We start from the raw sequence: 27,897 nt of genomic DNA on the forward strand, positions 1-27,897 counted from the left end.
TTTAATGTCGGAAACTTCGTAACCACCATTTATATATATGGAACTCTTCAATCTTGTAATACTGTAGGTGAGTCTTGAGTTTTGGTTAAAGTTATTTTGGTAATTGAAGAGCAGGAGGAGTTAAAGATGAATACAGGGAGTTGATCTTGATTTATTATCTTCAGAGAAAGTCTAAGCTGAGCAGCGTATTTATTACAAGGGACTTAATATACTAACTAAGTCTAGTTGGACCCCTCTTCTTATTCGCTCTCTCCACTACTTGCTGGTTCTATGGCCAGTCCCTTTCTGAGCTCTGATTCCTACATTCTTGTTTAGCAGGGGCGTGTTACGTGTGCTATACTGTTGTTGAAATGTTCTAGAAGCCTGTGTGTGTGTGTATGTGTGTATGTGTGTGTATGGTCACGAGGCGCTGTTTGTGGACTATTGTGCTGGTATGAGACATTCTGGAGAGGTGCTAACGTCATTTCCTTTTGGCCCCTAGGTTTGACATTGACCTAAACTCTAGACTATATATGTATGTTGCTAGCTACTATGTATTAAGATATTTTAGAGTTGTGACACAGTGAACAATGTATATTTTGTCCAGTAATACCTGCACAGGACAGGCCTGCATGGGAGTTGGAAGATCCACTCGAGTATGATAAATGCTCTTTTTGACGATAATGGCTGCCCCACCTTTTGCCCGAAGACCTGCAGGCGGTAGTGAGCTATAGCACACATAGTTGAGTCTTGGGTTGAATGGATGATAACCTAACTTCCCAGCTTCGTTTCTTGCAGGCAAAGGACATCCCAGTCAAATGTGTTCTTCAAGATAGCAAGTTCGTCGCAATTAGCGCGTAAACCCCTGCAATTATAACATTGCATGGGCCTGTCATGAAAAGACTTCACTCTAAGCTGTAAGAGGCCGATGTCAACATGGTCTGGTAAGTGGGATCCATAGAAAGTATCACCAATTTCTGCTTAATTTTGTGAACAGAAGACACACTGTCAGGACACATACTCATAATCTCCAGGTCAGAAAACTCGTGCAGGTCCTCACAAAAGACTAACCCCTTAGAGTAATTAAAGCCTTGTGGGGCTGTACTGTTGTGAATGGACAGTCAGAGGGGCAAGGCATGTGGTGCAACATCCTCCTCTGAATAACATTCTTAGCACGGAGTAAAACCCCCTTGCCATGCCGCTTGATATTTTCCTTTGGGATGAAGCCCACCTCCTTCTGGAGGTACTGATATGCACAGATAAGGTTGGAGTTGTTCTCCTTGTAATAAGCCACAAACCATTCAGGGGTTGGGGAAACCCTCTTCTGGAACATATAATCTGTAAACATGTTAGGCACATAATTTTCAACATCATCAATGACATTCTCTGACTGCATCAAGGAGGTCAATACTTCAGGTCCTCCCAAAGACAAATCATGTGCTGCAGCATGTGCAGCTGTTGCTGTAGAAGTGTCCAGGAATGTCACATAGCAGTTGTTTAGGGTGCCAGTTATGTATGCACTGTGCAGTCCAATGCAGGAAACAACCCCAAACTCCTTGAAAAGGCAATGAATAGAGTTGTATCTCAAGGAACTGAGTATGTTCCTCAGTACAACCGTGTCTGCTGTTGAACTGTGCAGGAACTTCACTCTCCCACCCCTCCACCCACCACGGAGCCCAACAAGGGGAGGCCGTGTGCCAGGGATGATACCAATGATGAGCCCAGAGGTGGTGAGAGAGAGTATACTCAGGTAACCACTGGGGGATCTGGGCAAGGGTGACTCCAGGGCAATAGGAGCCACCAGGTCCCCCAGTGCCCACTTGACCTTAGGCAATGCATGACCAGCCGATTGACCTGGTAGGGCCCAACCATGCCGCCCTGCTAGCCTGAATAAAGGATCAAAGAGGTGTATTGCTAGCTGCAGGGTGCATCGTCGCTCAACCCACAGGACTCCTGTTTCCCAGCATTACGGGACGCCACGCACGGCAAACACGTGGGGAGGCAACAGTCCTGCCCTAGATGGTAAATGGGCAGGGACTAACACCACCAGCAGGCCTCCTTCACCAGTGATGTAGGGGGTGCTTGGTCCACGAGACCAACAAATGTCGAACCCTACAACGGTAGGCATGCCTCCAAAGTAGGTGGCATTGCCAGCCACGCTTTAAGCCCCGCCACCACGTCAAGGTGACCCCCCTCAGCGGGGAAAGTAATCTTTTTTTTTTTAATGCATCAAATACTGTGTTCTTACACCTATCAATGCAACAAAACCTTCCACAGGAGTACTCACTAATGTTTAATAATATCCAGCTTAATCCTGCATCATGCTTAAACATACTTGGGGTTTCATTCTCTCTGGACTTATCTTAGAAAGATCATACTACATCTCTTGTAAAATCTGCTTCCAAGAGGTTAGGTGTGCTAAGGCTGTGGTAGGTCTCCATATTATAATTGCAAATCATAATAGATAGATAGATAAATAGATAGATAGAGAGACAGATAGAAGCAGGAAGTCAAATGATGAGAAGGTGTTGTGTCTGCGAGAATCGAGCAGTGCTAAACATGCTTACACGGAGGAAAGCTGACGACAGCGGCCAGTAAGGAGATGATGCAGTTAGCTGTCAGCAGTCCTCTCGTGAAGAAAGATCTGGTAACCATGAGGAACATACGTGACACACCCCTGCTACACCAGATTTTAGGAAAGAGAGTTGAGAAGGAGACAAGCGACCCTAGAGAGAGGTCGAGAGGGAGGAGGAGAAGGAGACAGGCCTCAGAGGAGACAGGCAGGAGGTCAAGAAGAGGGATGACCCAAAAGTCTTTTATGACATTTGGTAGCAGCGAACGTATACGAACCTCGTCTACGAATCAACATTAAATTCCTACAAAATATCAAGATTGAAAACAACCAACAACATCAGCTCCTGACAGTATTTTCTCCATCCAGCCCCCTCCGTCTCCCAGATCATTACGCTGATGCAGAGGTCAAGACATCACTCGACGCCTTGCAAGTAGCTTAACGACAAAACCTGCAAATCTGCGGACATCGTCTCCGAATTAAAAGCAAATTTCTACAAAAGCAACCGAGACTACAAGATTAGCTTCAGTTCTACATTGAATCCTACAAAATACAGCCTACAGTGCAAATAGTCTACAAAGTCTACAGCCATCTACAATCAACTACAATTAACAACTCTACGTCGTCTGTATAATCTTCTACACGCACCTACAAGTAGCGGCAGTCTTCATCCTACAACGAGTAAATCACAAGAAAAAAGGACCAAGAATACATCAAGAAAGAAAGAAAACAAACAAACAAACAAACAAACAAACGGAGAGTGAGAGACGACTCACAACTCATAACCACCAGACCTCACCCTCCTCTTTCTGCTACATCCACCCAACCCCGCACGCACAAGATGTGAAGAAGAGGTCAGGACGACGAAGCAAACATCAAGTCCATATTCACAACTCGTCTTACTCACTCGTCTTCACTCAAGTTACTCATCGCTACTCATTCACTCACCACAGCTACCAGTGTGGGAAGCCGACGTCACCATGTGCTGAGACGACAACACGCCAATCAACCCGCGAAGGACAACGCTGTCACCACGTGCAACACCACTCACACCATTTCCCACCACGGTAAAAATTAGTGAGTTACATAGTTACTTCTTTCATACAATACACAGTGATAGACAATAAGCTTCTGCACAAACATATAAAACGTACTGTATAGTTACAACTTAAATTCATATACCTACTTCAGTTATCTTCATAACTCAATCATTAAATACTTGCACCAACAAAAAATATTCTACACTGTATATATTCATTCATTTATTATAACATTTATTTACTACCAACGAGTGTTACCATTTATACCTACATAAAATACGTGTTTCATACATACAACTATACATTATTATATCTACAAAGTGATAAAGAAAATATACAATCACAGTTACTCAGTGAGCAATTAAAAGAACTGTATTAAACATTTATTAATTAAAGCTACCTAGTGGAAACAGACAAATTAAGTTACAAGGTAAACTAGAGAAAAAAAAAAAATGGCCAACACAAATGCCGTTAGCAAGAGTGAACATCTTCAACACAATCGTGAAGACAATGATTTCCACACAGTGCTGACACACATATTACCCACGATAGGTACAAGTGAACAACAAGTCAGTGTGTATAGTTAATACTGTATATAGTGTATATATATATTTTTTTTATATAAAATAACAAAATATGGGACTATATAATATCATTTTATACTCTCTGTGCAATATACACTAAACTTTAAAAAAGTATCCCAAGGAAATTAACCAGTAATTATGCAACCATGAACAAAATGGAAAAAGCGTACACAAGCGAAGAAAAACAAACTATAGAAAATCAAAACATACCAAAAAAAAAAGAAAAAAAGAAAAGAAAGAAAAGTAAGAAAGAAAAAAGAGAAATAGAGTAAGATCACATAACAAACAAATGAAAATAAGTGTAAATGTTACTACATAAGTCAAAATACCACATAAACTACGAACAAAAAAGCAAATTGTTGTCTCCACATACAAGTGGCACGACACATCATCACTATCATCGACCGCAGCTTATGTTAGGACTGCAGTTATTACAATTATGTACCTACAAACGATATGTAACAATTATGTAACGACAAACGATTGCATTATGTTACACTTTGCCAATTATGTAACAGTTGCATTAACAAGATGTAACTTTTATGTAACTTTAACTACAATTATGTAACTACAAACAATACTACAAACAATATGTACCATCTATGTAACAGTTACATTAACAAGATGTAACTTTTATGTAACTTTAAGTACAATTATGTAACTACAAACAATATGTACCATTATGTAACAGTTGCATTAACAAGATGTAACTTTTATGTAACTTTAACTACAATTATAAGGCCAAGACACTTATGTAATAGTTGCATTAACAAAATGTAACTACAGTTATAAGGCCAACACAATTATGCATTAACACAATATAAGTCATACAATTATAGCACAATTCTGTATTACCAGTATCATCATACAAGTTAGGTGAAATATTAGACATTACTAAAGTGATAACTCAAATATGTAATGTATAACCTAGCAGTATTACCATTGCACAATTATATGCGTACGTCTGTTGTACATGCACGTCTTACAAGTGTTATACAACAATCATTGCATTTATTCAAATATGTATACAACTTATTTAAAATGTAATATTACTGAATAATCACTATTTACTATGAATAATATATGTATACAATATTCATACAATTATGTTACTTTACAATATTATGTATTTCACTTAATTAGCTTATAAGTTCATTATAATGTGTATGTAGTATGTAGTAATGTTATAACTATTAAATGTCGATGGTACGCCATTTTTGCGCGGCCGAGCAATGTGGTAGGTCTCCATATTATAATTGCAAATCATAATAGATAGATAGATAAATAGATAGATAGAGAGACAGATAGAAGCAGGAAGTCAAATGATGAGAAGGTGTTGTGTCTGCGAGAATCGAGCAGTGCTAAACATGCTTACATGGAGGAAAGCTGACAACAGCGGCCAGTAAGGAGATGATGCAGTTAGCTGTCAGCAGTCCTCTCGTGAAGAAAGATCTGGTAACCATGAGGAACATACGTGACACACCCCTGCTACACCAGATTTTAGGAAAGAGAGTTGAGAAGGAGACAAGCGACCCTAGAGAGAGGTCGAGACGGAGATTAGCCTTAGAATAGAAAGAGAGAGAGATAGCAAGACAGGGAGGTAGCTACCCGGGACTTATACTCTTCCCATGGGAGAGACCTGTTTAATATCTCCAAGACAAATAAAAATAGTCCCATATTATTCTTTACCTCTCCCGTCACTACATGACATCTGGTGGGGAAACTACTACAAGATATAAAAGCCGCTCGACCACAAGTCTAAAATATACTTCTCTACAAGTAACTACAAAGTCTTTATGACAAGGCGACTCCGTACCATCTTTACCCCTCCACAGTTGTTGCTTTTATCAACGGTTTTTTTTCGCCCCTGGGTAAAGTACAACTCTCATGTGTGGGGAGGTTCCCCACATATAGCTCTTCTCAAAAAGGTGGAATCAAAGGCTTTTCATCTCAGTAACTCTCCTCTTCTTACTGGCTCCTTTCAAACTCTGTCTCTTCGCCGCACTGTTGCCCCTTTATCTCTTTTCTGTTGCTATTCCAATGGTGGCTGCTCCTCTGAAGTGTCTGCTTGCATCCCCCCAGTTCTACGACAGGCATTTAGCACCCGTCTAGCAATAAACTCTCACTTCTTTTCTGTCCAACTTTCTATTGCACGAGTTAGCTGTTACTCCCAGTCCTTCTTTCATGCAACAGGCCATCTCTGGAACTGTCTCCCTCTGTCTTTATTTCCTACTTCCTATGATGACACAGTGTGTCCAGGCATCTCGAAATGAACGGATCTTAAATTTTTAAGGAACAGTTTGCAGACTCTTGGCTTTGTTTCCTGCTTCCTTGCATAAAAAAACTCTCATCACTTTTCTGTCGAACTCTCTATTGCTAGAGTTAACTGTTACATCCAGTCCTTCATTTATGCAACTGGTCAACTCTGGAATTGTCTCCCTCTGTCTGTACTTCCTACTTCCTATGATCTCCAGTCTTTCAAACGCAGTGTGTCCTCACATTTGGATATGAACGGATCTTGAATTTTGCTCACTATTTTGTTTTTTTCTTTTCTTGGAAGGAACGGTTTGCGGGCTCCTGGCCATTGGTTTCTTCTTCCTTGCATAGAAAAAAAAAGTAATACACATGTATCCATTATATAAAACAATATTGATAAATCTCATAAACAATACATGTATACAAATAGCAAGTACACTACATATACCTGATTCTTAATACAAGTGACTACTGTAAACTTGCCATTGTATTCCTATCGTATTACCATTGTACAGATATATGTATATGTGTGTAATACATACATAATTATGCTACTGTATTATATCACCACTACTGTATACGTTAGGTTTTTACAGTGTTATTATGTCTTTAGAATATGACAATGAATACCATGTATTAACTAAAATTTTTGTTCAATATATTTATAACAATGTATCACATTGCTATATGTTTTGTAACATTGTAATATTGACCTATGTCATAGGTACGACACTTTGACGTGACAGAGCAATATAGAAGCATTAAAAAAGTTATAGCATTCATAATTTTGTAAAAGTTGTTAACATGTAACAATATTTAATAGACAGTTATGTCCGAGTTTTCCAGGAACAGGTTACATACACTTCCCCGTAGCCAGACGCTCAAGTATCCCAGACACCGGATGAGGTCAATGATCAGGTGACGGAATCCTGCCCAGTGCACACATCACCAAGCCGGAAGCACACACACACACACACACACACACACACACACACACACACACACACACACACACACACTCACACAAATGGTTCAATACAGAATGTAAAAAATCAAAAGAAAGAAGAGATTTGTTGTGGAATAGATACAGAAGACACAATAGTGAAAGGGCGTATAATAATTACAAACAGGCAAGAAACGATTATACAAGAATAAGGAGGGAAGCCCAAAAACAGTTTGAGGAGGATATAATAAACAAAAGTAGTGATCAACCAAAGCTGTTTTACAGCTATATCAGAAGCAAAACCAAAGTAAAAGATATAATACAATCCATTACGGACGAGAGAATCACTTATACACAAGAGAAAGATATTTGTGAAGCACTAAATAAGAATTTCCAATTAGTTTTTACAGAAGAAAAAAATTTTGAGAGGGACTATGTGGAACACGCATGTCCACACATACTACCAGATATACAAATAGCAGAAAAAGTAATACAGGAGGAGTTAAGTAGATTAGACAGAGGAAAAGCAAGTGGTCCTGATGAAATTTCATGTTGGGTATTTCGAGAATGTGCAAAGGAGTTAAGTAAACCATTATTTTTAATTTTCAAGAAATCCTTGAGTCAAGGTAAACTACCTGATATTTGGAAAAAAGCAAATATTGTCCCCTTATTCAAGAAAGGAAATAGACAAAATCCACTCAGCTACCGACCAGTATCACTGACCAGTGTTGTAAGCAAGGTATTAGAAAAACTTATAAGAAAAGCTTGGGTAGATCATCTAGAAGAACACAGTATGATAACAGAAAGACAATTTGATTTCAGAAAAGGAAAATCATGTGTTACTAATCTGTTGAGCTACTATGACAGAGTAACAAACACAATACAGGAAAGGGAAGGATGGGTGGACAGTATCTATTTAGATTTCAAGAAAGCTTTTGACACAGTACCACACCAAAGACTTTTATGGAAACTGTACCATCAAGGAGGAATTCGAGGCAAACTGTTTTGTTGGATGCAAGACTTTCTCATAAAAAGAGAAATGAGGACAGTACTAAGAGGAAACTACTCATCATGGAAAGAAGTGACTAGTGGAGTACAACAGGGTTCAGTGCTGGCACCAATCATGTTTTTAGTGTATATAAATGATATAAACAGTAACACTGGAAATGAGAGGTATCTGAATATGTTTGCAGATGATGCAAAAATACAAAGGAGAATTACTAACACAGACTCTTGTAAAGAGCTACAAGAAGAATTAAATAAACTTCATGAATGGAGTAGTACATGGCAAATGGAATTCAATGTGGACAAGTGTCATGTGATCAAGTTTGGTAAAAGTGGAAAAAGACCTGATTGGGATTATAAGTTAGGAAATAAAACCCTATACACATCAGAAAGAGAGAAAGACCTAGGTGTGATTATCAATAACAGACTATCTCCGGCTGACCACATCAGCGAGAAGGTACGGAACATGTATACACTGCTTGCAAATATGAGAATAGCATTCACATACATAAATGAAGACATGCTAAGAAGGATAATAACATCATTCATTAGACCAACCCTGGAATATGCATCAGTAGTCTGGAGTCCTCATCTCAAAAAGCATATAGACAAGATTGAAAAAGTTCAAAGGGCCGCTACAAGATGGATACCAAGCTTAAGGGACCTCAGCTACGAAGAAAGACTAAATAAACTGAATCTACCAACACTACAGGAGAGAAGGAAAAGAGGTGACATGATAATGCTATATAAGTGCATATCAGGAAAGGAGAAAATAGACATAAATGATTTCTTAACATATGGAGAAGCATGAGCAAGAGGACACTGCAAAAAACTGCATAAGAAGAGAGGTGATAAAGACGTAAGGAAATTCATTTTCCCAAACAGAGCAATTGATCAATGGAATGCACTACCGAATGAAATAGTGTGTGCCAAAACAATTCACAAATTTAAGGATATGTACGATAAATATGGTTTAAGACACGGGACAGTACGAGCTTGACTCATTTCTGTAAAGATACAATTAGGTAAGAACAATTAGGTAAGGAACACAGACACACACATGACCGAGTCGGAAGCCTGGGCAGTAGATTTATACCTATACCCGGAAATCACATGTAGGATCTCAGAGAGCTAGAGAGAGCCAGGGAAGAAGGAAGGAGAAGGAGAGTAACAGCTAGAGAGAGTGGGAAGGCGGCAACCAGCACAAACTGTCCCTGACAATACAACGGGTGACTTCAAGCTCAATAATTTTTCCAGTCAAGCAACTGTCTAATAGTAAATCTCCATTGACCCCAGTCTTCCTGTTCATCACCTCACCTCACTTACAAAACGAAGAGATAGCGGGAAAAAGACGGCCTACCCTGAAGTTCCCCTACAATGCCAACATTATTCTTTCCCTCCTCTTGGGTCTCTCCGATTGACTAGAGAAGATAATAAACCTGCTCTCTATAATAAAAAGATCAAGGCTACATAATTCTGACATCTGGTGACCTTTGACACAAATTGTGTAAGTGAGTAGGAATAAGTACGTTCCCACGACTGACAACAGTAGACTGCCAGAAACCTGACAACAACACGGTGCCACATGACTCACAGTCAAAGTGCTGGGGCAAATGTGGCCCAATCAGTATTCTTACAGCCTGGAGCAGCAGATGAACAATGAAGGCTGAGTGGCTTCTGCAACCCTGTTATAACCACTGGCACCCAGTCTATACCGACCCCTCCCCTCACACCACACCAGTCAGTGAACACCTTCTCCCCTCTCACCACACCAGTCAGTGAACACCTCCCCCTCCCCTCACACCACACCAATCAGTGAACACTTTCTCCCCTCTCACGACACCAGCAAGTGAATACCTCCCGTTCCCTCACACCACACCAGTGAACACCTCCACCTCCTCTCCCACCACACCAGTCAGTGCACATCTGTCTTACCAGTCTATCTCACCAAATTATTAAACTGTTCAACAGAATAGGTAATAAAATTTCTTTTACACCATTTAAATTGATTGATTGATTGATTGCAAATAATTAAAATCTGGCGGCGCAACTGCCGGACAACAAAGTAAAAGACACAGCAAAATAAAAAGTGCATATTCATATTAAAGTTAATGTCCGTTCGTAGGAATAAAACACTGAAAATAATAAAAGAATAGTTTATAAAATATCAATTACTTATAAAAGTGAAAGGAGGCCCGCCTCCTGAAGAGAACTAAAAACATCACTAAAATCGCTAGAGGCTTCACCAATCATCGAAGACACACAGCAGACACCATCTGCCCCCTTATGCCTATGGAGGAATATTTGACGTAAGTCCCCCAGACTCGGACACTCGACCAGCAAGTGACGGACAGTAAGGGGAACAAGACAGTCATCACAGTACGGTTGAGATTCACCATTCATCAGGAACCCATGTGTAAGCCGCAAATGCCCAATGCGAAGCCTAGCAAGAGCCACCTCCAATTGCCGAGACGTAGAGGGAAGAACCCTTGGCACAACCACTCTCTGAAAGATTTCTTTTAGTTTATTGTGAGAAACAACATCCCACTGTCTCTACCAACAAGTGTGAATTGAGTACCACATCAGAAGCAGGAAGTGGGTAGTTGGTTGGGGGCTGTTGAGAAGACGCAGCTTTAGCTGAAGTATCTGCCCTCTCATTGCCCACCACACCAACATGTGCGGGTACCCAACAGAACTCTACATTGAGGACACGACGGCCAAGAAGAAAAAGCTACTCTAAAATTGATAAAACCAATGGATGGGAGGCATTAAAAGACTCCAGTGCAGACAAAGCACTACGCGAGTCACTAAAAATCACAAAAAACGACTGGGGGAGAGTAAAAATAATTTTAACAGCATATAAAATTGCAGTCAGTTCCGCCGTATACACTGAAGTAATCCCAGGAAGGCTACTGCCCCTACAAAAGGAAGGGAAGACAACAACAAATCCTACTCCAGTATCAGTCTTAGACCCGTCAGTATAGACGGGGACAGAACCCTCATGAATGGAGGCATGTTCCAAACAGAGAGAGAGGGACACCTGAGAGGAAAGTGAGCCCTTTTTTTCAACAACAGACCTACACAATGTTACACGAGGGAGCAGTCAAGAACCCACCCTTGGTATCCGATGTGGACAAATTGCCAGTTTCAGAATAGAGAGGGCTAACATAACAGACTGGACCCTGTAACCAAATGGCTTTGGGAAATTAGGACAGGTGTCAAAAACAGAAGATCGGGAATCCTGGGAGACGATAGCACAAGAAATTGAGTCTGGAATGTGGTAACACCTCATCATTAGCAACTGGCGTCGCAGATCTAAGGGGAGTACACCAGCATCCACCAACAAACTTGGAATCGAGGATGATCTGAATGCCCCGGTTGCCAGACGCACACCAGCATGATGCACAGAATTTAACAACCGGAGACGGGCATCTGTTGCAGAGGAGTAGACCTTACACCCATATTCATGTTTTGGAAGAATAAGAGACCTATGCAAGAGAAGGAGGGTCTGACGGTCAGCTCCCCAAGAGGTATGAGCTAAAACCTTCAAAAGACTCAAAGTTTTAAGACAAGCCACCTTAACGGAACGAAGATGAGGGACCCAGGTTAGTCGTCTATCAAACAGAAGACCCAGAAACTGCGTCTCTTCCACACATGATATTCTCCTACCATAGAGATACAAGTCAGGGTCAGGTTGAACCCCATGAAGACGACAAAAATGCATAGCCACTCTCTTTGCTGAAGAAAAATGGAAACCGCGAGTTTCTGCCCAGTCAGAAATTCGATTGAGAGCCAGCTGCAACTTCCTCTCTATCAGAGACATTCTAGACGCGGTGAAGGAAATCAAGAGGTCATCGACATACAGTGATCCTCGTACACCGTCAGGAAGTACACTGATGACACTGTTAATGGCTACAGCAAACAGAGTAATACTAAGAATACTCCCCTGTGGTTCTCCATCTTCTAGTGCTCGGGCAGTAGAAAGCACTCCTCCCACTCGCACCCTTAAAATTCGGTTAGATAAAAACTGTTGAATAAAAATAGGTAAGCGTCCACGAAGACCAAACTCATGAAGAGAGAGTAAAATACAATGACGCCAGGCAGTGTCATACGCCTTCTCCAGATCGAAGAAGACTGTGACCTGGTGTTGGTTAGTGGAGAAAGCCTCAGTGACAGAAGATTCCAAGAACAGTAGTGCATCAGAGGTAGATTGCATTTTTCGAAAACCATACTGGGCAGGGGATAAGAAGTCACCTGTCTCTAAAAACCACACAAGCCTAACACTGTACCTTTCCTTCTTGCTGAAAGTTTGCTCTCATTCAGCCAGTCCCAAAGAAGGGTGACCACTCCCAACCCTCCAACTATCGTCCAATTGCTTTAACGTCCTGTATTTCAAAAGTTTTCGAGTCAATTCTCAATAGAAAAATTTTAAGACATCTTTCCTATCACAACCCTTCCGACCGTCAGTATGGGTTCCGTCAGGGACGCTCCACTGGCGATCTTCTCACCTACCTTTCAGACTCCTGGTCATCCTCCTTTCGGGACTTTGGCGAAAGCTTTGCCATTGCACTTGACATCTCAAAGGCTTTCGATCGAGTCTGGCATAAATCTTTAATTTCCAAACTGCCCTCCTACGGTTTCTATCCTTCTATCTGTGCCTTCATCACTAGCTTCCTTTCTGGTCGTTCTATAGCAGCTGTTGTAGACGGCCATCGTTCTTCTCCTAGATCTATCAACAGTGGTGTTCCTCAGGGCTCTGTCCTATCACCAACTCACTTCCTTTTATTCATCAATGATCTTCTAAGCTGTACATCCAACCCTATCCACTCATACGCTGAAGATTCCACCCTTCACCTTTCCATTCGGTTCTCGCAACGCCCATCTCAACAGTTACTTCAACAAACAAGGGATGAGGCTATGGCACACCTAATGTCTGACTTGGCTTGTATCTCTGACTGGGGTAAAAATAATCTTGTTGTTTTTAATGCATCTAAGACTCAGTTCTTACACCTATCAACCCGACAAAATCTTCCACAGGTATACCTACTAATGTTTAATAATATTCAGCTTAATCCTGCATCATCCTTGAACATGTTAGGGTTTCATTTACTCGGGACTTATCTTGGAAAGATCATATTACATCTCTTGTAAAATCTGCTTCCAAGAGATTGGGTGTGCTAAGCCGACTCCGCTCTTTCTTTATCCCTACACAATTGTTGTCTCTATACAGGGGTTTTATCCGCCCCTGTGTGGAGTACAACTCTCATGTGTGGGGAGGCTCCCAAATACAGCTCTTCTCAATAGGGTGGAGTCAAAGGCTTTTCGTCTCATTATCTCTCCTCCTCTTACTGACTCCCTTCAACCTCTGTCTCTTCGCTGCACTGTTGCATCTTTATCTCTTTTCTATCGCTACTTTAATGGTCACTGCTCCTCTGAACTCTCTGCTTGCATTCCTCCACCTCTACGACGGGCGCGTAGCACCCGTCTGGCAGCAAACTCTCATCCCTTTTCTGTCCAACTCTCTAATGCAAGAGTTAACCGTTACTCCCAGTCTTTCATTTATGCAACAGGTCAACTCTGGAACTGTCTCCCTCTGTCTGTATTTCCTGCTGCCTATGATCTCCAGTCTTTCAAACGCAGTGTGTCCAGGCATCTCAAAATGATCGGATCTTGAATTTGGCTCTCTATTGTATTTTGTTTTTCTCTTGGAGGGAACTGTTACTGCGGGCTCATGGCCTTTGGTTCCTTATTCCTCGCATAAAGAAAAAAAAATCTTTTCCAAAGCTTTACAAATACAAGACGTCAAAGAAATAGGCCAATAATTCGTCGCCTGTAGGTGGTCCTTACCTGGTTTGGGGATGGGGATAACTACAGCAACACCCCAACAAGCCGGGAACTCCCCAGACCACCAGATTTTATTAAACAGTGAAAGCAAAAACAACAGGGACTCACAAGACAGGTGACGTAAAAAGGCATAAGGAATATCATCATAACCAGGAGAGGAATCATGGCACTGCGACAGAGCTGCCTGGAGTTCAGAAATTGAAAATGGAACATTGTAAGGCTCTCCTCCAGCAGAGGCAAAACTGAGACCACGAGACTCTAGGCGCCGACGGTGGCAAGCCAAAGGCGTATCTGCATCCTTCTTTGACACACTGGCAAAATGATCAGCAAGCAACTCTGCAACAGCAAATGGATCAGCCACAGTTCCACCTGCTGCAGATAAAACAGGAGGGTAGGGAACAGTAAATTTCCCTGAAAGTTTCCTTACCCGGTTCCACACCTGGGTGATGGAAGTCCTCGAACTGATGGAGGAAACATAACCCTTCCAGGATGAACGCCTGGCCTCATTTAAAATCCACCTCATATGAGCTCGTGCCCTCTGATACGCCACCAAATACTGAGGATCTCCACGGTGACGACGAAGTCGAGAGAAGTTGAGAGAAGGCGACTCATTTGGGTCTCACTGCGGAACTGCAGTCAGAGTTCCACCAAGGAACTGGACGTTTTGGAAACTGACCCTTCATTTTTGGAATAGATAACAGGGCTGCTGAGTGCAACACAGTATTGAAATATGACACAGCCTCAGTAAGACAGCCAAACTCGTTGACAGAAAGGGAAATGGAACTTAATTCCCTGAAACTTGGCCAGTTAGCCTCATCCAGAAGCCAGCGAGGAAGACATGGCTGAGGTCCACCAGAACTAGCAGTTAAAAGTAACAGAAAATGGTTGCTGCCATACAGGTCTGGCAACACATCCCAGGTAAAATCCAAAACAGCATCAGCTGAGCATAAAGACAAATCAATGGCAGTAAAAGTTCCAGTCTTACTATGGAAATAAGTCATTTTATTGGTATTGAAAATGCCTAACTCCTCATCTTCCACTAAAGATGCCAGCATTACGAGTACACCCCGAGGGTTGGCCTATTTCCCCATAGTGGATGGTGACCATTCATATCTCCTAGTAACAGAAAGGGAGAAGGAAGGTCATGAATAAGGCGTTCCAGATCCGCTCTTTCAACAGTAGCACTAGGAGGAAGATAAAGGCTGCAGACTGTATATTGTCGACGTAAAAACATCCAGACAGTGACAGTCTGCAGGGGAGTGGAGATGTCCAGATGACTGTATGCAATATCCTTGCGAAGGATAACAGCACCTCCATGATGACCTTGGCCCGGCACAGGATCAGAATGAAAGGTATGGTAGCCAGAAGGACCGGAAGGAACAGTATCACCCACCATGGTCTCCTGGATGCACATGCAAAGAGGAGTAAATTGAGAAACAAGATGACACAATTCCTCATAGTTGGCATGTAAACCCCAACAGTTCCACTGGATGATGGAACCAATAATGGGGGAATGAAGATTAAGTGCGGGACTGTACACCTGACAAGCGAGCGGATTTGGATTGATGCTTATGAAGACCCTTCACAGGAGCCTGCCCAGCACCAGAAACCCACACCCTCTGTCTAATATCTGAAGACAAACGTGAGGATGGGGAAGTTTTACAACACTTTTTTGGAGTGGGCATACCAGTTTGTTTTGAAGGTGGCTTGGGGACAGTCTTTGGAGGTGTAGGATGGCCAGTGCCTCCACCAGAAGCCCCAGGAGTGGAAGCAGAGTCCACAGGACTCGAATCATTTAAGGATGACATCCTTTGCTTTAGATCTGAAGCACCAGCAAGTTGCCCAACAACATACCCAGGTGGGGACTGGACCAGCGGTGAACCATCAGCTTCAGCTGTCACCTGGCTAGATTCCTCAGCCTGTGGGGCAGAGGAAACAGGAGAGGGGTCGACACAAAGGTCAACAGCAGAGACCTTATATGGCCGGTCTTCATCCTCAGAGGACTCTGACGAACAACGGTGACGTTTGCCAGGTATAGATGGAGCCTCAGTCATACTGGGTTAGATAGGAGAAGGAGTCTGGCCAACGTGGACATCTGCCACCACCACAGAAGTATGTAAGTTGTCAGCCACGGCAGTGGAGGCGGAAGCAGTTGGGGTAGCAGTCGGGCAAACTTCACTCTCACCAACAGCACCAACCATGGGGACAGCATCCTCAAGATCACGAGTTGAAGGAGTGGGTACTGGAATACTTCGAGGCTGCCTCTGAGATACAGGGCGGCTCACCGACACTCCAGCAAGGACAGCAGCGTAAGTAACTCCGGGCTGGAAAAAGTGAGTTTGGGCTCTATTCTTAGCTTCAGAAAACGAAACTCTCTCAGTTGTTCTAATAGACAAAATCTCCTTTTCTAGGCAGTAGCGTGGGCAGTTTTTAGAATTTACAGCATGAGGACCCCCACAGTGATATCATTTAAGGGGCCCTGGACAGTCACTGGTATTACTTGGTTCGCCACAAGAGACACATACAGCAGGAAGGCCAGCCTGTGCATGGCGGCGAAAGCAGCTAACGTGGCCATAACCTTGACAGTGGAAACACCGCTTTGAGATCGGCACATACGGCTTCACTGGAATAGATAGCCAGGCGAGTTTCACTGATGCAGGCAAAGACAATCTGTTAAAGGTCAGGAACAAGGTCGGAGTGGGGGTCAGGACACCATCTATTTTCTTCTGCAGATGCTCAACTTTGATAGCACCAGACAACTGCAGTTCCTTCAACAACCGTGCCTTTGAATATCTGAGTAGGTCTCGGGAAAATATGATTCCCTTACAACTATTAAAAGTAGCATGTGGTACACAGCAAATGTTAACCTGCGACAGACTTTAAAGCCATTAGATGGGTGCTCTCTTCTGGGGAGGACACCTCAACCACGATGCTTCCATCTCCCTGTGTTGAGATTTTAGGTTCCCTCCCATATGTAGAAACTATGGCTCGGTGCAGATCAAAAATATCAATATCTAGCACTGACTTCCCCTCAGAGGATTTCAGTACCAGATATTTACTATATACCGCAGGCACAGAATCTTTTATGCCTTGCCCCAGAGTCACACCAACCCGACGCGACCGCCTCCCAGTCCCATGTGATCGCTGGGGCAGTGGAGGATAATCACCATGGGCCTGGAAAGGCTCCAGAGTGGCAATAAGTAAGGTGGAGTCCGAAGGATGGCCAGGGACAGATGCCGTGTCGTCAACAAGAGTTTTGTTTTTAATAACCTCCATAAACAACCCACAAGAACTTCATTGCCCCACCCCCCCACCCACCATGGAGCCAAACAGGGGGAGGCCATATGTCAGGGACTGAACCACTGATGACCCCAGGGGTAGCGGAGGAGTATACGCAGGTAACCACTGGGGGATCCGGACAAGGGTGACTCCAGGACGATAGGAGCCACCAGGCCCCCCAGTGCCCACTTGACCCTAGCCAACACATGACCAGCCGATTGACCTGGTCAGGCCCAACCAGGCCACCCGTCTAGCCAGAAAAGGGACCAAAGAGGTATATTGCTAGTTGCAGGGCGCACCATACAGGATCACTCAACCCCCAGGACTCCCATCTCCCAGCATTACGGGACGCCACGCACGGCAAACACGTGGGGAGGCAACAGTCCCACCCTAGATGGCAAATGGGCATGGACTAACATCACCAGCAGGCCTCCTTCACCAGTGATGTAGGGGGTGCTTGGTCCACGAGGCCGACAAATACCGAACCCTACAAAGGTAGGCATGCCTCCAAAGTAGGTGGCACTACCAGCCACGATTCAAGCCCCGCCACCATGTCAAGGTGACCCCCCTCAGCGGGGTTTACGCCATTTAAAAGTTAGGCTGGTGAAGAAATGGTGATCTAAAATATTTCAGAAGCACAACTCCTTCAGTGGCCATAATCATACCATAAAATAGTCATTTTCCATAGTAATTCTTCAGTACTGTAAAGAGATTTTTGTAGCCAGTAGTTTAGAAAGCTTATGTGATAACTGTTTGTCGGTAGGAAATGTGTACAAAGACACAACTATCTTCCTAGTTCCGTCTAAAGAAAATTTAAACCTGGCGAAATACAATGATAACCCTGTCTCAACTAGCAAGGGTTACAAACGGTTCGATTTATCCGCCATATATTCGTCAACCTTTTGGAAGACACTTGTGTCTGTGTCTTTACAAAATAGCAGAATAAGTACATACACACATCCTTTCTTGCCTAAGAAAGACGGATATAGTTCGCCTGGGAGAAACATTATCATTCAAAAATTTCAGAAATTATGTCAGGCGACCCTGATACAGCTAAGAATTTCATTTAGGCTCGTACCAGGCAATTTTGCTCTGTCAAGAGTCAATGGGTTATGCACTTTTACCAAACTTTCAGCGATTTTATCTTTGGGTCATTGACATCAAATATTTTTGTATCAATCATCTTATTTCTGTTTTATAATTTAATAAGTCAGACAGATTATACACCTGCTGCGACTAGTCATCATAATCCGGAAGTGTACACGACAGACCACTGACTTTACTTCAAGTTTCGGAATATATTTACCTACAGACATATTGAGAGGTGAATGCTAACATCCAGGAAAACAAACAAACATAACAGTGAATGACACTTGGAGGATCTGTCAAGTTTTGTATTAATATCAGTGTATTTATTAATTAACCAATATATTTGGTACTTCTGCGTTGTTACAAAATTAGAAGCTTAAAGTGAAGAAGTGAAGTATGAATTTCATGCGAAAATCGTCGTCAGTACTAATGAAGTGCGTGGTCAACGGTGGTAGTGGTGGTGATGGTGGTGTGTGTGTCTTGGGTGTCCATCTGGACCTGTTCTTTCCACTTGGCCCAGCCACACATCTCTATTACCAGCACCACCACGGCCATTACAAATCCACATCCCCACACCACAAACATGCCCTGAAAATGAGCAGTATTACATGTAATGCCGTAATCCTTTCCTTTATAAACTAACCCACAATATTTCATTAACATCGGTAAACTAAATCCTACGTAGGGAAAAAAGTGACATGTTTAATGCAAATCATTAGTGATGGTTGCAGTAAATTTACAAATAAAATTTACAATTATATACTTAATGCAAAGTTTCCAGGCCATCCAAGAAGTCCGTGGCAGGACCTACCCACAGGTTGCTGAGTGAGAAGGCAGAGGTGACGGTGATGATCCTGGGTGGGTTCTTGCAGGTGCTGGAGTTAGGATGTGAGAATTTCATCCATTTATCATACAGGCCAGATTCCACCAATGAATAAGCCCTGTCTTAGAAAATAAAATGGTTAAATCATTATATTAGTCATGCCAGTAATGCCTACCATAGTAATTATTTCTCATGCCTATTTAGACTTCGATGTAGATATCAAGTATTTTCAAGTTCTGTGTAAAAACACACGGAACTATTTTTATCTTTAATATTTTAACTACTGACAAACTGTTCAGTTCTTACATCTTATTCAGTCTTGGCATAAAAGGGCTGTTCTTTTGGGCCACCATGGCTAGAGGAGTAGTCAGGTAGCTGCTCCGGGACAGATAAAAATCACAGGTTCCTGTCAAAGTATTTAGTGATGATAAAGCGATGGAACTATTATACTGTTAATTAAAGTAGTCCTTCTTGAAAAGGCTTCTAATTGCCCTTTTGTCTAAAAACAGGCAGTGATTTTCATTTAAAATCCTTTCTAATTGCTCACGTTGAACGAAGCCCCTCCCCTCACTGGCAGGAAATTTATCACAGATATGCCAAATTTTTAGCACAAACTAGAAAGGTATGGCCATAAATAACTCTAATGAACATGAGAACCACATTATTACCTGTGCGAGAAAAACTCCTTGGCAATACGAGGTTATTGACGATGTCCTGGGAAAACACAACATGACTGCCATCCCGCACAATGGTCTCCAGGCTTTGGGGTAATTCAGCGTACAATCTGTAAGCCACTCGTTCTGTGCCCATCAGGTTCCCCAGCTCGCACAGTGGACCCGACTTGGCCGTCTGAAGTACAGAAGGCTGTCAGTGATCCTCAGCTTTATTGAAAGCTTTTGATTACATAACTAGGTGAATCTTAGGAAAATTAATTGATCTTTACGTAACACTTAGTAGTTGTGAAGCTGTTGCAGATAACAATTACCGGTCCATCACAATGTGGAAGTAATTGGCGGTCAGGGTTTGGAAGTACATGAACTGTTCAGAACAGGGGCCAATTGTAAGTTAATTGCTCGTTCTGCAAATATGGAAGGACCGATAAAAAACACTTTTGCCAATACTTTCATGAATGGAAGAATGGTCGTCGCAGTAGGGCATTCTTTTATCAATAAACATGTGAGTAGCTCACAGAACACTTTATGAGTGACTAGACACTATTTCCTGCAATACTGGTTTGGCTAAAAATAACTTGGGTTGCTTTATTGACAACCTAAACATTCTTGGACACTGAACAAAAAATAGTACATGATTTTCAAATACATTACAAAAACAATTGCATACTTTAAGATAGTGGATGATCAGTGTGTTCTGGACAAGAATTATTCCAACATCAGACTTGTCAAGAACGTCATCAAGTCTCTGGTATGGTTGGTCGATGTATCTGACCGCCAAGAGGGACATGAGGTTGCCGAGATAGCTCTGTGTCAGCACAACCATCATCAGCATCCACACCCCCAGCATCACACGATCCCACCACCACCGACTTTTAGTTCTCTGTAAATCTGTTACGACAAAAGAGAACTTAGTAACACAGGATAAAGATCCCAACAGTAGTTGATGGCGTACCATGCCTAATACTGAGAGCTTTTTCCCTGTAAAATTATTAAGCACATGATATAGTTTAACATTTTCAAACTGAGTGGGCATTATAAACCAAAACAGAAAAGTGGCTTTTTTCCATGCCTAGAAGAAATGATCTACTTCGAATATTACCTGTGCATTAACGTAAATGAAGTGTGCATAACCTTTAAATGAAATATCCCACTTTAACTTGCATTCTGTAAGCAAATTACTGATAGCTTGAAAAGGCTAAACTATGGCCTGTTTAATCTGATCTGGGAAGAGACGAGCCTTAAGCTTTTGAAAGCTGGCAGTTGATTGGTTGTCCGAGTGTATTCATTATTAAAGACGCATTTTAATTTATTTTTATTAAATGGGTTTCAATAACCGTTTGACAAAAAGATTATCCAAGTAAAATGTTATATATAGTTGTTTGCATAGATTAATTTCAAAACGGGTCTTTACTAAGTTTATCAGATGGCCTAGATACATGTGACATTTTGAATTCTCTGGACAAATCATAACACAGACAGGTAAAGTTTCACATGTATCTTAATTTTTTTTTTCTTATGTTCAGGTAAATTAAGGTAAATTATGTCATTATTGCGGTAGTTTGTAAATTATAACCTGGTAAAACATCATAATTGCAATGAAATATAAAATATCCCATGAATTTCGATGAAAGATAGATTGGGCGGGGGGAGCATTAGGCCACTCAAGGGATGTCCCACTTGACTAACCAAACGAATATTCAGATTAACTTGACATCGTCTTCTTGTCACATTAATTTGCACCATGCTTTCTACTTTCCCATCATCAGTAAGTTTTCTATGTTATTAGTTTCTAGTTGCTACTTACAAACGAGCTGCAACAAGTTATAAGCTGCAAAATGTTTTAAAGCCATTTTATTGGAGTTCCGATATTTTACCAGGTTCAATCAATCAGTCATTTCCTGTGGCACCCCACGGGATGCATAGGGCCTCAATGAACTCTCTCCACCAATATTTGTCTCTTGCCATCTCCTTCAGATCCCACCAACACTCCTCTCCTGCTTCTTTTTTCATTGTCCTCAACCAGGTTTCCCTCGGCCTACCTCTACCTCTTCTTCTTCTAGCAGTCCACTCTGGCACATCCTGTGTTAAACTACCTTCTTTTCTGTATATGTGCCCCAGCCACTTTCAGCGAGACAGTCTCACATATTCATTAACTGGTTCCACTCTCGTAATATCCCTTACTCTTGCATTTGTAACTCTGTCTTACCACTTTACCCCAAGAATCCTTCTCAGTATTTTATTCTCAAATTCTAATACTTTCTGATCTGTTGCAATTGTACTGTACCATGACTCATGTCCGTAAATTAAAATTGATCTAACCATGGACTTGTAAATTATCACTTTAGTATGTACCGAAAGCATATTATTATTCCAAACAGATTTCAACATTCCAACAGCTCGCCAAGCTTGTCCAATCCTCTCCTCAACTTCACCGTTCAACGATCCACTAGATGATACAATCGTTCCCAGACATTTAAAGTTTTCCACATTCTTCACCACACTATTCCCAATTACACAATCGATTTGGTTCTCCACGCTCATATTAAAAATTTCAGTCTTTCCACAATTTATTACCAAACCCACTTTTTCTCCTTCCTCCACCAGACAATCAAGCACCCACCGCATCTCGCAAACACTTCCGCAAATCATTACAATATCATCAGCATAGTCCAAATTCATCAGCTTCTTATTTTCCTTCCAGTCAACTCCTGCACCCGTTCTCCTTACAACCCTTTTCATAACATAATCCATAACCAAAACAAACAACAATGGAGAAGGAACTCCTCCTTGAATCAATCCCGACCCAACTTGAAATGGATCACTCAAAGAACCACCCACCATTACCTCACAAAAAGCACCCTCATGCAGGCTTCTAATAATATTTACAAACTTTTCTGGTATACCATAGAATCCCACAATTTTCAACACAGCTCCACGCAAAACACAATCAAACGCCCTTTCAAAATGCACAAAACACATACTAAGTGGCATTTTCAACTCATTAGCCTGCTGCACCAGATGCCCCACAATAAAAATCCGATCATCACAACCTCGACCCTTTCCAAATTCCGCCTGTTCCTCTCTCAAAACTTTATCAATTACCGGCTCTACTCTGTTCAACAAGATTTTGGAAAAGACTTTTGCAACTACAGGTATCAAAGTTATCCCCCTCCAATTGCCACACATACTTAAATCTCCCTTTTTTGGTATTTTTATAATCACTCCATTTTTCCACTCTTCTGGAATTCCACCATTATCCCAAGCCACATTAAAAAGTTTCAAAAGCACATTCATCAACTCGTCATTTTCCACTTAAGCATTTCAGGGAATATTCCATCCTCTCCTGGGGCCTTAAAATTCTTTAACTCATTTATAGATTTTGCTACCTCTTCCAAAGTTATATCTCATTCCAGTTTCCTATTCTTAAGGTTCTTTCTGGATGTATAATCTTATTTCTACACCGTGGGATTCTCAGCACCCCCTGCCCACTTAAGGGCTGCACGGAACTGAGGGCCATTGCTTCGTCACCAGAGTTCATCAAGATTCCTTAGGCAGAAAAGTATTTTACCCTGGAGCCAATGCCAGTGACTCGCAGGAACCAGACAGTGGAGAGAGGAAATTAACTAAATGAAAGTAAAATGCAGAGGGTTTGGACAGACAAAGTACAAGGGAAAGAAAGAGAGCAAAAAGAATGTAGATAAAAGTGTCCCTTTTAGTCGCCTCTTACGACAAGCAGGGAATAGTGGGGAAGATTTTATATAATGATGCACTAATGAAATAATTTGCCATAATTTACCTAACATGGGGCTAAAAGTCAAGGTACTCCTGAAACCTTACCTGGACGTGTTTTGTTTTGTCCCTCAGACTAAAATTTTCATATTTATCCAACATTTTATTTGGGCAATCTTTTCGTCAAACGGTTACTGAAACCCATATATTAAAAATAATTTTAAATGCATCGTTAATAATGAATGCAATCGGACAACAAATCAGCTGCCAGCTTTCAAAAGTTTAAGGCTTGTCTCTTCTCAGAACATATCAAATAGGCTATGGTTACCTTCTTGCAGGAGAACGCGCAGGCAATTAAAGATATTGGCGTCTACGCTGCCTGGTTCTTGTGTGTGGGCAGGAAAGCAGAAAGGCAGAAGCAGCATCACTGAGCACACAACCAAAAGTGCTATTAACAAAGTTGCCCAAACAACTGGAGAAAGAGGTAGTACGAATCCCCACGGGTCCGCCTCAGGACGACCACGGGCAGCGAGAACATAATACCCACCCATGATAAAATATGCAGAGTATTCCATCCACTGGCTTCTACTAAAATCCAGCAAAATTGGTCCAGGGGTGAACTCCACTTGCTGAAATGTATTGTCGGGGTAAATGTATCAAAGGTTATACCTTCAAGATGTCTAATCTGTACCAACCCTTAACCCTCTCTGTGGTGCCACTTCACACTGCCTACGCCATACCCTCCACATGATTATTATAAGCAAATACCAAATACCAGATAAACAGTTTTCTATCTACAAAGTTAAGCAGGACAGAGGTAGCTAAAATACATATCTTGAAAATATTTCTCGGTTAAAATTAGTGGCAGTTTGGTTGAGTAAGCTGGAGTTTTCCTTGAAAATATGTTGTATCGCTTTTAAACTAAGAATGGACAAAATAATAAACAGAATTTCACCTACAAAGGTCAGGGAGATTCCCAACAACAGACATTCATAATTTATGTATCAATGAGTGTGGCAGTTGCTACCATGATAACCCAGCGAGAGAGCAGTGAGCAACAACTCTTCAGTCTAGACATCTAACAGATGACTGATAGCGAGAACAATAATCTGAAAACAGTTGTATTAATTACCCTGGCTGGAACTAATTGGCAGAAACTGACACGACTGATTGCGTCCGAACATAAGATCATTTTCTTAAAATAATGGTTGTAGCAGTACTTCGAAGAAGCATTAAAAAAAAGACTGATGTATATTTTGAGTTTGATCCTTTTTCTACCATATTCTTTTACTCAGTTTAAGAATTACTAGTAAATAAGTTTATAAGGATGAATCAGTGTAGTAACTCACCTCACGTGTGATGAGTCCCAGCATGCCAGACCAGGTCCCATCACTCTTCTGCAGGCCCCAGCTTTTGTCAGGGGATCTCAAGTATGTGTACCTGTCAGAGAGTTTTGAAAGCAGTTACAACAAAATATTTGATTTGCCATTAGGTCCTTGTTGCAAACTGTCGTTCAAACGAACTATGGGTAATACTGTAAGTGGCTTTGAAGATTATCAGAACATCTCCTTTGCGATTCTTCTGAATACTATAACTTAATGTCTCCCTGTATATTATTGATACAAACTGTTTCCATAAAATATTACTATATATAACACAGGAGATGTTAAAGTGTGATTTGCAACATGATTCAGTAAATAAGAAGTGCTATGAAGTCTTTTACGACATCCAAGAAAACAGCTGCGTATATAAGAATGTGTACAACCAATAGCTCACGTAAAGTTCGTAGCCGTGGACAGTACTTCCATGATATACCCGGCTGCACCCGAAAAAGTAAGCCGTTTGCTGCCAGGTACCGTTGGGTCGTTTACCATGACAGCCGACTGCGAAGGGAACTCCTCAGCTGTCACCATCACATGGGGTCGGTGGGGGAACCTGCAGCAGGAGGTTGAGGCCTGATGCGGCCATGGACTACCCTTACAAACACCGGGCATGCCTTCCAAAAACTACTGTAAGCACTGGCTAATCAAACAGGTACAGTGAAAAGGTCAGTGGCTTTTCATCCTGTATTCTAGCGTTCAAATTATGTAAGATATAATATAGATGCAATGTTGTCCATTATACCAGCTGACTGCATCCACAATCACGTCACGTGAAAAATGATAAACAGTACTATATTTTTAACAAAGACATTATGATAAAAGCTTTCACAAATCATTTTAAGGATCTTCGAGAGTTATAGACAACAAGAGCTTACTGTAAAAATTTCTTGGGAAAAAGATTTGGTGGGTAGACTAGACTTAGATTTTGGTCAGTGGTCCACGATGCTACCTGTAAAGGCCGAGTTTCTGGGTCAGTGAAGGGTAGCCATGAGAGCACTCTGGTCCTGTTGACAAAAAAATGAAAAGATAAGAAAATGGATAAATATGAATCAAGCCAATGTATCATGTTAAGGGATATCACCTCAACTAAGTGTTCTTATCCATAGAAAATTTTTACTACCTAAGGACTGGTGTAGCATCGTCGACAACAGCGAGTAGGGCGCTAGTGCGTGATAGTGTCTTGTGAAGGTGGTGGAGGGTGTGGAGACGATGGAGAGGGAGGCGTGTGAAGGCGAGTAGCCTCGTTGTGTGCACCGACAGGAGGTGGTTCTTGAAGGAGAACTCAGCGAAGGAGGAGAGGAACGTTGGGTCCTCGCTCACTACCACCACCGTCACCCACCACGACACATCAAGAAGCTAATGTCAAAAAAGTTATCAACAAACCATTTGAGTTTTCACCCTATTACTCTTAATAGGTCTGCTTATAATCTGTTTTTGTTATTACTCACACACACACACACACACACACACACACACAGAAACAAATGTCCTTAGTCTGCCTCCCAAGTTATTGTATCAGCCTTTACGTGCTGTAGCCACTTACCCGTCGACTTACCCCTCGAGCAGTGGCAATAGCCTGGGAGAGGTTTTCATGGGTCATGTTGGCGTTTTGTTCATTATTTGTCACCCCGAACACTCCGACTCCCCACGGAGCTTGTAGGTCAGTTAGATCCTGAAAAAGAATGGATGGTGATGATTTGTACCCATTTAACGCCTCTGACTCCAGTCAATGTAAAACGTGTAACAATGAATACATCTTGAATTTGGCTAATATTCTTTGGAGAGAACATTTTTCAAAGTTCCTGTCCTTGAAAACATCTTCCACAACAACTGACTTTATGTTACCTAGAGCTTTCCATTCCATATCAGCACTTCCATAGGTCAGCCACATTCACCTGCCAAGCTGAGATAAGATTCAGTCTGTTCTTAGGATCTGTACCAGAAAATATGTGAAGTAGTGTATCTGTTACATATCTCAGGGACAATTCTTATTTTTACTGTATATTCCAAACTAACTTCCTTAATCCATTTTAGAAATGCTCAACGTTTGCTTAATGCTAACACTGACGCACTTGCATCATAGAGAACGCCCATGGAGAGTCGTCTGTCACCAGCATGATGGAGGAGCGGGAACACTGCTCTGTGGCCAACATGACATCAAGTGCTCGGCGACTGTCCAGCGATCCTCGAGTTTTATCTGACAAATACAAAGACGAATTTACAGTATGTATAGAGGTAGGGCACTCAATAGGAAAATGTAGTACCTGTGTATGACTGGTATTATTAACTGATCTTGAACCTCAAAAGGATTGTCAAATTCTAGATATAATTGTCAGATTATAGCCAGAGGGCGAATCCCCCTACCTAGGACCAATGGACTATATATATCTGGAAGGCATTGAAAGAGATCGCTACATCACTCACCAGCAATACGATACCATAGTTCGGACTCAAACTGCCAACCCTACGGTTGTGAAACTCGAGCGCTACAACTGAGCTGTTCTAACCCCAAGTAGAATATACCGACAGACGCCAATTTCCCAAGAAAATATTAAGGAATATATATTTGCAATATGTAGGATGATTTATACTGGTATATTCACAACACGTAGCATTCTCTTTTATCCACTGAAATGTCGTGCAAAAGAATTTTGAATGAAGAACATATACTGAAATTTGTCGATCTTCGGGTATGCAT

General features: G+C 41.8%; 1 protein-coding gene across 1 annotated transcript in view; it reads right to left on the bottom strand.

Annotated features, from left to right (window-relative positions):
• Positions 1 to 27,399, bottom strand: part of LOC145409908 (putative glutamate receptor) — a 117,604-nt gene extending 90,205 nt beyond the window's left edge. Inside the window, exons 1-5 of the mRNA XM_080280174.1 lie at positions 27,272 to 27,399; positions 26,755 to 26,871; positions 26,320 to 26,555; positions 25,594 to 25,752; positions 25,167 to 25,257 (exon numbers count right to left, since the gene is read on the bottom strand). Of these exons, the coding sequence (XP_080136300.1) occupies positions 25,167 to 25,257; positions 25,594 to 25,752; positions 26,320 to 26,555; positions 26,755 to 26,871; positions 27,272 to 27,352 (684 nt within the window). The 5' untranslated portion in view covers positions 27,353 to 27,399. The remainder of the gene's footprint in view (positions 1 to 25,166; positions 25,258 to 25,593; positions 25,753 to 26,319; positions 26,556 to 26,754; positions 26,872 to 27,271) is intronic.
• Positions 27,400 to 27,897: the final 498 nt, after the last annotated feature.

Source organism: Coenobita brevimanus, chromosome 83, assembly GCF_032717465.1.
Source record: "Coenobita brevimanus isolate Jiangsu-jjx chromosome 83, ASM3271746v2, whole genome shotgun sequence".
NCBI lineage: Eukaryota > Metazoa > Arthropoda > Malacostraca > Decapoda > Coenobitidae > Coenobita > Coenobita brevimanus.